The sequence below is a fragment of the Cherax quadricarinatus genome, chromosome 94, assembly GCF_038502225.1.
Source record: "Cherax quadricarinatus isolate ZL_2023a chromosome 94, ASM3850222v1, whole genome shotgun sequence".
NCBI classification, from domain to species: domain Eukaryota; kingdom Metazoa; phylum Arthropoda; class Malacostraca; order Decapoda; family Parastacidae; genus Cherax; species Cherax quadricarinatus.
This window is the reverse complement of record NC_091385.1, coordinates 4,950,378-4,966,054: the sequence shown is the minus strand read 5'-3', so window position 1 is coordinate 4,966,054 and position 15,677 is coordinate 4,950,378. Positions and strand designations below refer to the sequence as shown.

At 40.4% G+C, this 15,677-nt stretch overlaps 1 protein-coding gene across 4 annotated transcripts in view; it reads left to right on the top strand.

The window, feature by feature from the left end:
* Positions 1-15,677, top strand: part of LOC128700877 (DNA (cytosine-5)-methyltransferase 3A) — a 134,787-nt gene that overhangs the window by 87,305 nt on the left and 31,805 nt on the right. For all 4 annotated transcript variants that reach the window (XM_070104733.1, XM_053794346.2, XM_053794345.2 and 1 more), the window contains one exon: positions 8,081-8,166. In XM_070104733.1, the coding sequence (XP_069960834.1) occupies positions 8,081-8,166 (86 nt within the window). The remainder of the gene's footprint in view (positions 1-8,080; positions 8,167-15,677) is intronic.

The window sequence follows — 15,677 nt, the reverse complement described above, 5'->3', positions numbered from 1 at the left end:
AGTGGTGGTAGTAATAGTAGTAGTAGTAGTAATAGTAGTAGTAGTAGTAATAGTAGTAGTAGTAGTAATAGTAGTAGTAGTAGTAATAGTAGTAGTAGTAGTAATAGTAGTAGTAGTAGTAATAGTAGTAGTAGTAGTAATAGTAGTAGTAGTAATAGTAGTAGTAGTAGTAGTAATAGTAGTAGTAGTAGTAATAGTAGTAGTAGTAGTAATAGTAGTAGTAGTAGTAATAGTAGTAGTAGTAGTAATAGTAGTAGTAGTAGTAATAGTAGTAGTAATAGTAGTAGTAGTAGTAATAGTAGTAGTAGTAGTAATAGTAGTAGTAGTAGTAATAGTAGTAGTAGTAGTAATAGTAGTAGTAGTAGTAGTAGTAATAGTAATAGTAGTAATAGTAGTAATAATAGTAGTAGTAGTAGTAGTAGTAGTAGTAGTAGTAGTAGTAGTAGTGGTGGTGGAGTCAAAGACCAAGAAAGAGGAGCACTGCAGGAGAGCTAGGGGCCCATGAAGAGTAGAAACAAAAACACAGGAAGGGGGAAGGGAGGATAAAATAAAGGACCAGACACCCAATCCCAAAGAAGAGGAAAAAGGAAAGGGGAAGAGGGAGAAAGAGAAAAAGGAATCAGGTGAAGTCACAGGTGTTCTGAAGTTTGGAGCATTTTACAATGTAATGGGAAAGGAAGGCATCTACAGAGACAAAGCCAGGACAAAGACTCATACAAGGAAAGTTGTGTATAAGGGAGGATTCAAGCAGATGGCGACTGTGAAAGTTAGATGTAGGGTAGGCAGCTTTAGCAGAAGACCAATCTAAATGTGATGCATAGTGGACCCTCAGTTATTGGCCGTTCTGGATATCGGCCAACTCGGTTATCGCCCAGTGTTTTGGCCAAAATTTTATTCTGGCTATCGGCCGTTATTTCATTTATCAGCCGTATTGGACGAATCCACCCACCTGCCCTCCAGCCGCTCACGCATTCGTGAGTCAGTCTGGCTGTGTCTCTGGGAGAGTGAGGAAGCCTCCGCTCATTCATCCAAACATTCAGCTATACAGTGGAACTCCGGTTTTCGCACGCTCTAGCTATCGGACATTTCAGTTTTAGGACTGTTTTTTTGTGTGAAGTTTTGTTCCAGATATCGGACCTTGATCCGGTAATCAGACGTATTATATGTGTCCACTTGGGCCGCTCATACGTTCGTGACTCACTCTTGGGCATATTAAATGTCTTGTTTTATGTTATTATAGACATTTTCATTAATCTATGATATTTTCTTCAAAATTATATAAGAAACATGTTACATAGCATAGTATAAACATGTAATGTTTACAGTGGACCCCCGCATACCGTTGGCATCACATAACGTTAAATCCGCATACCAATACATTTTATCGCTAAGATTTTGCCTCGCATACCGCTAAAAAACCCGCTCAACGCTATTCGTCCAAGACGCGTCTAATGTGCGGCCTGAGCCAGCCTCACATGTTCCGCCGGTGGCATTGTTTACAAGCCAGCCTCCGCGGTAACATCCAAGCATACAATCGGAACATTTCGTATTATTACACGGAACATTTCGTATTATTACAGTGTTTTTGGTGATTTTATCTGCAAAATAAGTGACCATGGGCCCCAAGAAAGCTTCTAGTGCCAACCCTGTGGTAAAAAGGGTGAAAATATTATCGAAATACTGTGGTACCATGGTCAACTGCTGATGCTGCTGCTGCTGTAGCACTGTCAGCTGCTGCTGCTGCTGTAGCACCATCAGCTGCTGCTGCTGCTGTACCACCGTCAGCTGCTGCTGCTGCTGCTGCTGTAGTACCATCTGCTGCTGCTGTAGCACCGTCTGCTGCTGCTGTAGCACTGTCAGCTGCTGCTGCTGCTGTAGCACCGTCAGCTGCTGCTGCTGCTGTACCACCGTCAGCTGCTGCTGCTGTAGTACCGTCTGCTGCTGCTGTAGCACCGTCTGCTGCTGCTGTAGCACTGTCAGCTGCTGCTGTAGCACTGTCAGCTGCTGCTGCTGCTGCACTGTCAGTTGCTGCTGCTGCTGCTGTAGCACTGTCAGCTGCTGCTGCTGCTGTAGCACCGTCAGCTGCTGCTGCTGCTGTACCACCGTCAGCTGCTGCTGCTGCTGTACCACCGTCAGCTGCTGCTGCTGTAGTACCGTCTGCTGCTGCTGTAGCACCGTCTGCTGCTGCTGTAGCACTGTCAGCTGCTGCTGTAGCACTGTCAGCTGCTGCTGCTGTAGCATTGTCGGCTGCTGCTGCTGTAGCACCGTTGTTGGTGTGGCTTATTGAGAATACCAAGAAACAATTAACCCCAGAGGGTTAGCCACCCAGGATAACCCAAAAAAGTCAGTGTCATCGAAGACTGTCTAACTTATTTCCATTGGGGTCCTTAATCTTGTCTCCCAGGATGCAACCCACACCAGTCGACTAACACCCAGGTGAACGGGGAAAAATGTCTGGAACTAGTGCTCATATTGGTGAATTTAAAGCCAGCAAAGGTTGGTTTGAGAGATTTAAGAATCGTAGTGGCATACACAGTGTGATAAGGCCTGTTCTGGAAGAAAATGCCAAACAGGACCTACAGTACTCAGGAGGAAAAGGCACTCCCAGGACACAGTGTCTCATCAGTCATTGCTGCATCTTCAATAAAGGTAAGTGTCATTTATTCTTCATTTAGTAGAGTAGTACATGCACAACATATATTGTGCATGTACTACTCTACTATTGTGCATGTATCCTTCTCTTTGTGTGTAGGAAAATGTATATTTCATGTGGTAAAATTTTTTTTTTCATACTTTTGGGTGTCTTGCACGGATTAATTTGATTTCCATTATTTCTTATGGGGAAAATTCATTCGCATAACGATAATTTCGCATAACAATGAGCTCTCAGGAATGGATTAATATCGTTATGCGGGGGTCCACTGTACAGTATATGCTATATATATTTAACCCCTTGACTTCACAACCCCAAATCCTGAGGTGTCTCCTGGTGTTGCAAAATCCCCCCCCCAAAAAAAAATCTTATGAAATTATAGAGAATCTTTTCCCGATTGTAATGACACCAAAAGAACAAAATTTGATGGAAAACTGACGGAATTACGCTCTCGCGAATTTAGCGACCTTGGTGATATTTACGAATCGGTGATTTCGCCCACTTTGAACCCTGTTTTCGGCTAATTCCATTGTTCCAGTCGACCAAATTCATAGCTATTTCTTTAGAACTCCATTTTTTCGATTGAGTACAAGAAACTGCCCATTTACCAATTTCGACTACCTAATAATGTGGTCAGAAATTTGCAGTTTGGCCAGTTTCACAAAAATTAAAAAATATGACAATTTCAAAATAAGGTCCAGAATGAACAGTGCAGACATTCCTGGCTCTAAAATAACGTTTTCTTTGTTCATCAGTCATGTCTCCAGGCCCCTCTGATATTACTCTTGCTTTCTATTTTGAATTTTTATTCAAACAAAAAATAAAAGATTTACTGTTATGCAGACTACTGCAATATTGTAATAATTGTATAAATAATGTCAACCCATTCATAACTGCGTATTAGAATGGCTACTTGGACATTTATTGGAAAATTTCATTATTTGTTTACTTTTGAACATCGGCAAAAATCAAACATTTCCCCCATTTCAAGGTTCTTTTCACAGTAAAACCAATCAAAATCACCTCTATTTCTATAATATGTTTTCCATTCTATCAAATGAGACCAAGAAAACGAGAATACAACCATAAATACTATACGAAAATAGACCACAAAGTCGGCATTGTAATTATAAAAAAAATGGTTGTAGTTTTTTTTTCTCATTATGCACTGCATCCTGCAGGATTTTTTTTATATGGTGCACACTGACCACACAGACCCATTTTCTCACATGTGGGCCTACCAGGTTTTTTCTGCTTGATTTGAAGCCGCTAGAATTTATGAGTACAGTGGACCCCCGCTTAACGATCACCTCCCAGTGCGACCAATTATGTAAGTGTATTTATGTAAGTGCGTTTGTACGTGTATGTTTGGGGGTCTGAAATGGACTAATCTAATTCACAATATTCCTTATGGGAACAAATTCGGTCAGTACTGGCACCTGAACATACTTCTGGAATGAAAAAATATCGTTAACCGGGGGTCCACTGTATATATATACGTCAAAAACGGTGGCTTTTAAGACGTATATATACGACCAAAACAGTCAGAGGGTTAATAATAATCACTCTTGGTACATTAAATGTCTTACTTTATGTTAATATAGACATTTTCATTAATCTATCTATGATATTTTCTTCAAAATTACGTAAGAAACACGGTGGTAGTCGGTGGAGGGAAAAATTACGCTTTCTCTTTTTCTCTGGTCGAGCATTAGAGATAACTGTATGAATCTGCATCTGGCTTTTGTTAACAATTCTCGGCAAGAATTATTCATTACTTCTCCCTTTGTTTATGTTGGCATCTAAAGGTAGTTGTTAGAAACGATTAAACTCAGTGAACAAGGTACATTGATTGTAATAATATGGCTCTGGGCTGCATTAAGTATCGTGTAGCTATGTAGGTAGGTGTATATATGTAGCCCTGGCTACCTACCTCTACCGGCTACCTACCTCTACTGGCTACCTACATCTACTGGCTGCTTAGTAAGTTTATTCAGTATATACAAATACAGTTACATAGATTATCATACATAGCAGCATATGTGTAGAGAACCTGGGATAACCCAAAAAAGTCAGACACATTGACTTCATACAAAAAAGTACTACTCACCTCTTGCCCTACATTAAGGCTACAAATATTTTAAGGTAAGTAATGAATGTGGAAGAGTTGGTAGATGACCACAGGGAAGAACTAACCACTGAAGAGCTGCAACACTAGTTAATCTTTAAAAAATTTAGTTTTTGTTAATATTTCTGGGTGTTTGGAACGGATTAATTGTATTTACATTATTTCTTAAGGGAAATATTGATTCAGTTTTCACATGTTCCAGTTTTAGAATGAGCTGGAACTAATTAAGTTCGAAAACTGGGGTTCCACTGTAATCCATTTTTTTTGTGCTTACTGATTGATTGCAACTGCAAAATAATCAACCATGGGCCCAAAGAAGTTCCTAGTGAAGTTCCTTTGGTAAAGAAAGTGAGAAACACGATGGAATTTAAGAAAGAAGTTGATGAAAAGTATGAGAGTGGTGTTTGAGCGCTAGAACTTGCCAGGATGTATGGGAAAGCCAAATCAACAATCACTTCCATCCTGGCAAAGAAAGTAGAAGTCAAGGGAGTTTAGCAGGGAGTGTAACAGGAAAACAGGGAGTGTGGAAGGGAGACAGGGAGCATAGCAGGGAAACAGGGAGTGTGGAAGGGAGGCAGGGAGTGTAGCAGGGAAACAGGGAGTATGGAAGGGAGGCAGGGAGCATAGCAGGGAAACAGGGAGTGTGGAAGGGAGGCAGGGAGCATAGCAGGGAAACAGGGAGTGTGGAAGGGAGGCAGGAAGTGTAGCAGGCATGCAGGGATTGTAGCAGGGAGGTAGGGAGTGTAGCATGGAGGGAGGGAGTGTAGCAGGGAGGCAGGGATTGTAGCAGGCAGGCAGGGAGTGTAGTAGGGAGCCAAGGTGTAGCAGGGAGTGGACTAGGAAGGCAGGGAGTGTAGCAGGCAGGTAGGGAGGGAAGTAACTCCAGAGAGGGCTTTGATACCTAAAGTCCTTATGGAGGGGATTTCCCTTCCAAACAATAATCAGTCCTCTCTCTTCAATAAAGATGAGATAACATTAGATTACAGCTGATATTTAATAAGCATACGGGATGGTGTGGTGATAACACTTGATAAGATTAGAGGTGGCATTTGATGAACATCAGCCCTCGCTTTGTGCTTTGTTTTCGCTGGTACACAAACATGTCTGTCTATTTGTCTGTCAAGCTACCTGTCTATCTGTCTATCCATCTAGCTCTCTGTCTCAGAGAGAGCCACAAGACTGCATCATCACATTCATTCATATCTTCAAGCAGAGTATTGCACTTTGTCTGGATTTTTGGGGTTATCCTAGGTAATTTACACTATGTATACTTGTATTTATGTGTACCTGTGAGACAGAGACAGATAGAAAGAGATACACAGAGACAGAGATAGAGACAGAGAGATAGACAGAGACAAAGATAGACAGAGGCAGACATAGACACAAACAAACAAACGGAGCCAGGCCGCCAGCAGCCGGCCAGCCACGCAGCTGGCCACCCAGGTGGCCAGCCAGCCAGCCAATCAGCCAGTCAGCCAGCCTCCTGAACAAGTATTACATTCCACAATAGCTTCTCTTTACTTAGGGCGTAGGTTATAAGACATTCTGAAAGGGTGTTGCACTCAATTCGGGGTCAACATCACTTTCCTCTTAAAATGGGAGAGTTAATACTACATGAAATCAGTGAATCCCAGGTGTTTGCCGCGCTGTTTGCTCTAGCTGGCGCTCATTTGAGCTGGTGCTCCCACAGGGTACTAAGTGGTCCCAGATTTTTTTTAATATGGTGCACACTGAGCGTTATGACCCATTCTATGCTGACAAGGCATCTCAGGCCAATCGTGCCATATTTGAAGGCAGGAAAAATAAAATGTTTATATATGATTGGGGCACCAGCGGTACAAACGTATATATACGTTTGGACCGTTTACGGGTTAATGAAGCACTTGTGCAACACTTGAGTATTTTTATTGGGGAAATGTTTTGCCAGCCAATGGCTTCCTCAGTCCAGTACAGAGAAGAATAGTAGAAGATCAAAAGGAGTTTGAGGTAATCAGTCCCTCACCTGGAGTCTATGTGATTACCTCAAATGCTTTCTGATCTTCCACCATTCTGTACTGGACTGAGGAAGCCATAGGCTGGCAAGATGTTTCCATAATAAAGATTCATAAGTGTTGCATGAATGTCTCATTCATCAATGTTTTGGCTTTCTGAACCAGTTATCCACAACTGCTATGAATATTGTGTTAATGAGGTTAAACTAGTTTCTTTGTGATGTTGCCAAGTGTCAAACACTGCATAAAATGATGGTGTCATTGTGTATTGTGAATCCATTCCTCATGTAGTATTCTTCAGCCTTTTACAAAGCAAAATACAGTAAGAAAGCAGTAATACAATAATGCTTGGCACAATACCATGAGTAGAACAGTACATACAACCTTCGCATAGGAGAATGAAACTTATCATTCCGGGTGACCCCCGGAACTCTCTCCAGGTAAACTCCAGGTAAACACATTGGGCATCTCCCAACAAGGCAGGGTGGCCCAAAAAAGAAAAACTTTCATCATCATTCATTCCATCACTGTCTTGCCAGGTGTGCACTTACACTACAGTTATGTGAAAAAAGACACTTATGTACAGTTCAGGACATTTATTAGAGGAAACGTTTTGCCACGAGTGGAATGAAGAGTCCACTCGTGGCGAAACGTTTCCTATAATAAATGTCCTGTACTGTACATAATTGTCTTTTTCCACATCTTGTCGGTATCACCATACCATTTCCTCACTACAGTTATAAAACTGCAATATTAAAACCCCTCCTTCAGAGTGCAGACACTGTACTTCCCATCTCCGGCAGGCCAGACTCAAGTCTGGCCTGCCAGTTTCCCCGAATCCCTTCATAAATGTTACCTTGCTCACACTCCAACAGCACATCAGGTCCATTAACCATTTGTCTCCATTCGCTCCTATCTAATACGCTCACACATGCTGGCTGGAAGTCCAAGCCCCTCTCACACAAAACCTCCTTTACCCCCTCCCTCCAATCTTTACTAGGCTGACCCCTATCCTGCCTTCCCTCCACTACAGATTTATATACTCTTGAAGTCATTCTATCTCATTCCATCCTCTCTGCATGTCCGAACCACCTCAACCACTCCTGAACTTATGACGACATTTTAGTCCGACTTGAACCATTAACTAGTTAATGGTCCAGGTTGGGCTGAAATGTCATTATAAATTACATTCTCTCCCATGTGCAGATTATTTGTAATGCTTAGAGACATAAATAAAATTAAAAAAAAATAACATAGTGTAATTTATGACTTGGAAATAATTGAACTGCATTCTTTTTATCATTACAGATTCTTTGAGAGAGAGCCATGTGTAATAGATGCAAAACATTTTTCTCCACAGAGAAGAGCCAGATATTTTTGGGGAAATTTGCCAGGTATGTAATATATTGTAACTACAGTGACTCTTTTAAATTTGTATTAGGTTTGTATCGAGGATATGTAGTAAATTTTAGAAATCATACTTATTAACTGTAGAATTGTGTGATCCAGGCGGATTAATGCCACAGTCTAGCGGGTCACTACCTCGGGGCTGGTACATGTCCCCCACGGTTACAGGTGACAGTGAAGGTTGCTCCATCACTCCAAAGTACTTCAGACCACTGTTGAGGAATCCAGTGAAGATATTTCTTTGCTTAATCCAGCTGATGGTTCTTCTGTGGCTTAGAGAGGATTGGTTTCTTACCCTGACGGTGACTACTGTAGCCCAGTTCTGACACGTGTCTGTTAACAGTTCTTACAGACACCTCTGAGAGAAGATGTGGGTTTTTTCTTTCAATTCTCTAGCAGTTATCTTAGGTGTACTCTCTAACTGCTTCTTTAACACAGTTAAGGAGCAAACAGATGCCTTTTTCGAGGGGTCAGGCTGAGGTTTGGCAGATGGTAACTCAACACCACCACCAGCCTTGAAAACGCTGCACCCAGTTTCTCACCGAACGCTCACACACACCAACATTTTTCACTATTTCTTTCGTCTGGTGCCCAGCTTTGCGAAGCCGTATGATTTGAGCTATAGTTTCAGGTGTTAACCCTTTGACTGTTTCAATCTTATATATATACACGTCTTATGAGCCAGTGTTTCGGACGTATACTCAAAAATTCTACCGGCTTAAAATCAAGTGGGAGAAAGCTGGTAGGCCCATATGTGAGAGAATGGGTCTGTGTGGTCAGTGTGCGCTGTATAAAAAAAAACCTGCAGCACGCATTGCATAATGAGAAAAAAAAAACTCCCACCATGTTTTTGGATTAAACTTTGAGGTGTATTTTTGTATAGTATTTATGGTTGTATTCTCGTTTTCTTGGTCTCATTTGATAGAATGGAAAACATATTACAGAAATAGAGATGATTTTGGTCAGTTTCACAGTAAAAATAACCTTGAAATTGAGCTCAAAGTAGCAGAAATATTCGATTTTTGCCAATGTTCAAGAGTAAACAAAGCACACCACATGTCCAATACACGTCAACTGGTGAGTGTGATATTCTTTCACAAGTACACTGATATTATTTATTCCATTTTTACAATAATGCAGTAGTCTACATAACAGTAAATCTTCTGTTTTTTGTATGAATAAAAAATCAAAATAGACAGCAAGAGTAATATAAGAGGGGCCTGGAGACATGACTAATGAACAGAGAAAATATTATTTTAGTGCCAGGAATGTCTGCACTGTTTATTCTGGACCCTATTTTGAAATGGGCATCTTTTTTAATTTGCGTGAAATTGGCCAAATTGCCAATTTCTGACCACTTTATTGGGTAGTTGAAATCAGTAAATGGGCGGTTTCTTGTACTTAATCGATGGAATAAATGGAGTTCTAAAGAAATAGCTATGAGTTTGGTCGACTGGAACAATGGAATTGGCCGAAAATAAGGCTCAAAAGTCGGCGAAATTGCCTATGCGTATATATCGCCGAGATCACTGACTTTGCGAGAGCATAATTCCATAAGTTTTCCATCAAATTTCGTACTTTTGGTGTCATTAGCATCGGGAAGATTCTCTATCATTTCATAAGAAAAATAATTTTTTTTTTTTTCAAATAATTTGCAGCATAGAATAACATTTTCAGAAATGGGCTTGCAACAGTCAAAGGGTTAAAGACTTCCTTTTACCCATAATCAAGCATGTTCAGTAGGGCCCCACTTTACGGCGTTCTGCTAATACAGCGATTTCAAATTATGACCAAAACTCTCTATACAGCTTCTAGTCTTTCTAACAAGGCTCACGCCACCTGGTTTGTTTACATTCTCTGTGAGTACATCTATTATGTTTGGAAAATTTCCAAAATTTCAAGTGTTTTAAAGTTATTGCATATTTTATATGTACTCTGATAATTATACTTATGTGTACCTGTACCTAAATACACTTACACACTGTGCTGGCGTGCAGGTACACATCAACATCACTAAGAGTGTCCCTCTAGCATTAATGCCATAGCAATAAAACTAATATGTATTAATAATCACTCTTGGGCATATTAAATGTTTTATTTTATGTTAATATAGACATTTTCTTTAATCCATCTATGATATTTTCTTCAAAATTATATAAGAAACATGTTACATAGCATATAAACATGCTATGTTTATATTCTATAGAGGTGTGATAGCTGGGTGGAGAGAAAACATTACGTTTTCTCTGGTCCAGCACCAGAGAAAATGTGTTTGAATCTGCATTTGGCCTAGTCACTCCCCTTAACACTCCGCTTTTGTTTACAGTTCTTGGCGTGAATTATTCATTACTTCTCCCTTTGTTTATGATGGCATCTAAAGGTAGTTGTTAGAAACGATTAAACTCAGTGAAACAAGGTATGTCGATGGTAATAATATAGCTCAGGGCCACATTAAATACATGTAGCTATGTAGGTAGGTGCAGCTATGTAGCCAGGTGGACTACATAGGTACATTTTTCTGCTACTTACACCTGACTTCCTACAAATAAATACTACTCACCTCTCATCCTATATTAAGACTACACATATTTTAAGGTAAATAATGAGTGTACTGTATGTGTATTTTATCTCTCTGGGTTGCTTTAAATATCATATACACCTATCATCCGACTTACGACCTGCTTGACTTACGACCACTCGACTTACGACCGTGTTTTTTATGCCAAATTTCTGGGAAATAAACAACTATTTGTGTTGTACACAGTGTTTATCCTAAACCTTACAGTATAAAATACAGTACTAACAGCATAAAAAGTAAAGTAAAATATGAAATACCAAAATAAAACAATAAAATAAAGTCATTACAAAAAATATTTTGTTGATATTCAGTACGTAGTAAAGTTCGACTTACGATCATTTCGACTTATGACCGGTTTCTCGGAACCGAACTCGGCCGTAAGTCGGATGGTAGGTGTATTAGGTTTGGGATGGGGAGCCAGAGCTACCTACACCTCACTTCCTACAGATAAGTACTATTCACCTCTCGCCCTACACTAAGACTACAAATATTTTAAGGCTAGTAATGAATGTGCTGTTTGTGTTTTACTTTTTATTGTGTTTCTAATGCCTATTTCTATTACTAACTTAATATAAGTTAATGTAAACTTGTCTGGCATTTAAATGCGTTTGTAAGTGGAAAAATGGTGTTCTGCTTTCCGGCAGTAGCCTAGAACCTAACCTGCCATGTAAGTGGAGCCCTACTGTATAGTCCCAAAACCAAAGGGAACACCGGACAAAAGATAGGGTGGATGAGAGACAAAAGTGCAACACTTCCTCTCACCATGCCAGCCATGTGAGCACTGAGGAGTCACTGTGGAGTGTGGTGGCAGGTTGTGATGTCTTGCTAACAGCTGCTACCCAGCATAATACACTGACAAAAAAAGATCCCCCTGCATTATAGGCCTTTGATTTTCATCATGGCATTATGCCGGGACGCTCACCAGGCGTTATGCCATGACTAGCACTGTATATACAGTAGACCGTCGTTTAACACAGTTTTGTTTGGCATGTTTTGGTTATAGCACTACTGAAGAATTGCGGCATATTTTTGTATAACACTTTGTAAAATTAACTTAACGTGGTTCAGTTTGAGTAAATATGAGTTTGTGTGATGACTGACTGACATATTTGACTGATTGACTTACTGGCTTTACTGATTTACTGACTGACTTACTGATTTACTAACTTACTTGACTGACTGACTGCCTGACTTACTGACTGACTGTCTCCATTAATGACTGACTTACTGACTTGACTGACTGATTTATGCACACTCCAGTACAACCATCGACTTCAGTACCAGAACCTCTACCATCCACCTCAGCCCAGTAGGGCAACAGCATAACTCTCCACTCTTCACAATCATTCACAACCACCACCACCCACAATTTAAGGTAAGAAACACTATTATTTCTTGCGCATTTGTAATCTTAAGAAGTAAAAACAACATAATACATCATGACAATGAACTACAATTGCATATTCACCCTTATTTTTGTAAGATCTGTTGGTCTAAAAAAAGTTGTTTGGCTTTTTGAGGGCTCCCAGTAACGTAACCCTATTTTTACTATAAGTTCTTCAGTTTGTCTTGCACGGTTTTAGCTACTATGGCGTTTCCAGGAACTTAACTACAGTGGTACCTCAAGTTTCGAACAGCTCCCAACTCAAACAATTATGTAAGTGTATTTTAGTAAGTGCTTTTGTAAGTGTATTTTTTTGGGGTCTGAAACGGACCAATCTAATTTACATTATTCCTTGTGGGAACAAATTTGTTCGTTATCGGCACTCGAACAGCCTTCTGGAACGAATTAAGTTTGTAACTTGAGGTACCACTGCACCATGTTAAATAACTGTCTACTGTATACAGTGGAACCTCAAATATCGAAATTTCTTCAGTCTAGAAGGCTGTCCAAGTGCCGTTACCAAATGAATTTATTCCCATCAGGAATAATGTAAATTAGATTAGTCCATTTCAAACCCTCAAAAATACACTTATAAAAGCACTTACAAAAATACACTTACATAATTGGTTGAGTTGGGAGCAGTTCGATTTTTGAGGTTCCACTGTACAGTGGACCCCCGCATAACGATGGCATCGCATAGCGATTTTTCCGCATAACGATTACTTTTATCGCAAAATTTTTGCCCCGCATACCGATTAAAAACCCGCATACCGATTTTCGTCCGAGACGCGTCCAATGTGCCCTCACATGTGCCGGCCGTCCCATTGTTTACCAGCCAGCCTCCGCGGTAACATCCAAGCATACACTCGGAATATTTCGTATTATTACAGTGTTTTCGGTGCTGTTTGTGGAAAATAAGTGACCATGGGCCCCAAGAAAGCTTCTAGTGCCAACCCTGTGGTAAAAAGGGTGGGAATTAGTATGGAAATTAAGAAAGATTTTGAAGGGTTTGGGGCTAACCCTGAGAAGCCTATGCCAGTTGTGGAATCCATTGTGCCTACTTCAAAGATTAAGGAAATGTGTGCAGAGTGGGTTGAACTGCAAACCTTTATAGATGAAAATCACCCTGACACAGCTGTTGCAAGCCGTGCTTGTGACTATTTCAATGACAATGTTATGGCCCATTTTAGGAAAGTCTTGAAGGAACGGGAGGTACAGAGCTCTATGGACAGATTTGTTGTGCGACAGAGGTCCAGTGACTCTCAAGCTGGTCCTAGTGGCATTAAAAGAAGAAGGGAAGTAACCCCAGAAAAGGACTTGCTACCTCAAGTCCTAATGGAAGGGGATTCCCCTTCTAAACAGTAAGAAGATAATGCTCTCCCCTCCTCCCATCCCATCAATCATCACCAGATCTTCAATAAAAGTAAGTGTCATGTAATTGTGCATGCCTTTTTCAGTTTGTGTGTATTAAAATTAACATTTCATGTGGTAAAAAAAAAATTTTTTCATACTTTTGGGCGTCTTGCACGGATTAATTTTATTTCCATTATTTCTTATGGGGAAAATTGATTCGCATAACGATTATTTCGCATAACGATGAGCCCTCTTGCACGGATTAAAATCGTTAACCGGGGGTCCACTGTATATATATTTTTTATTATTATTAACACACTGGCCGATTCCCACCAAGGCAGGGTGGCCCGAAAATGAAAAACTTTCACCATCATTCACTCCCTCACTGTCTTGCCAGAAGGGTGCTTTACACTACAGTTTTTAAACTGCAACATTAACACCCCTCCTTCAGAGGGGTGTTAATGTTGCCGTTAATGTCGGCCGTCTCCCACCGAGGCAGGATGACCTAAAAAGAAAGAAAATCCTCAAAAAGAAAATACTTTCATCATCATTCAACACCTTCACCTCACTCACACATAATCACTGTTTTTGCAGAGGTGCTCAGAACACAACAGTTTAGAAGCATGTACGTATAAAGATACACGACATATCCCTCCAAACTGCTAATATCCCGAACCCCTCCTTTAGAGTGCAGGCATTGTACTTCCCATTTCCAGGACTCAAGTCCGGCTATATAAAAATAACCGGTTTCCCTGAATCCCTTCACTAAATATTACCCTGCTCACACTCCAACAGATCGTCAGGTCCCAAATACCATTCGTCTCCATTCACTCCTATCGAGCACGCTCATGCACGCCTGCTGGAAGTTCAAGCCCCTCACCCACAAAACCTCCCTTATCCCTTCCTTCCAACCTTTTCGAGGATGACCCCTACCCCGCCTTCCTTCCCCTACAGATTTATACGCTCTCCATGTCATTCTACTTTGATCCATTCTCTCTAAATGACCAAACCACCTCAACAACCCCTCTTCAGCCCTCTGACTAATACTTTTATTAACTCCACACCTTCTCCTAATTTCCACACTCCGAATTTTCTGCATAATATTTACACCACACATTGCCCTTAGACAGGACATCTCCACTGCCTCCAACCACCTCCTCGCTGCTGCATTTACCACCCAAGCTTCACACCCATATAAGAGTGTTGGTACTACTATTCTTTCATACATTCCCTTCTTTGCCTCCATAGATAACATTTTTTGTCTCCACATATACTTCAATGCACCACTCACCTTTTTTCCCTCATCAATTCTACGATTAACCTCATCCTTCATAAATCCATCTGCCGACACATCAACTCCCAAACATCTGAAAGCATTCACTTCTTCCATACTCTGCCTCCCCAATTTGTTATCCAATTTTTCTTTATCTAAATCATTTGATACCCTCATCACCTTACTCTTTTCTATGTTCACTTTCAACTTTCTACCTTTACACACACTCCCAAACTCATCCACTAACCTTTGCAATTTTTCTTTAGAATCTCCCATGAGCACAGTATCATCAGCAAAAAGCAACTGTCAATTCCCATTTTGTATTTAATTCCCCATAATTTAATCCCACCCCTCTCCTGAACACGCTAGCATTTACTTCTTTTACAACCCCATCTATAAATATATTAAACAACCATGGTGACATTACACATCCCTGTCTAAGATATACTTTTACTGGGAAGTATTCTCCCTCTCTTCTACACACCCTAACCTGAGCCTCACTATCCTCATAAAAACTCTTTACAGCATTTAGTAACTTACCACCTATTCCATATACTTGCAACATCTGCCACATTGCTCCCCTATCCACTCTATCATATGCCTTTTCTAAATCCATAAATGCAATAAAAACTTCCCTACCTTGATCTAAATACTGTTCACATATATGCTTCAATGTAAACACTTGATCTACACATCCCCTACCCACTCTGAAGCCTCCTTGCTCATCTGCAATCCTACATTCTGTCTTACCTCTAATTCTTTCATTTATAACCCTACCATACACTTTGCCTGGTATACTCAGTAAACTTATTCCTCTATAATTTTTACAATCTCTTTTGTCCCCCTTCCCTTTATATAAAGGGACTATACATGCTCTCTGCCAATCCCTAGGTACCTTCCCCTCTTTCAT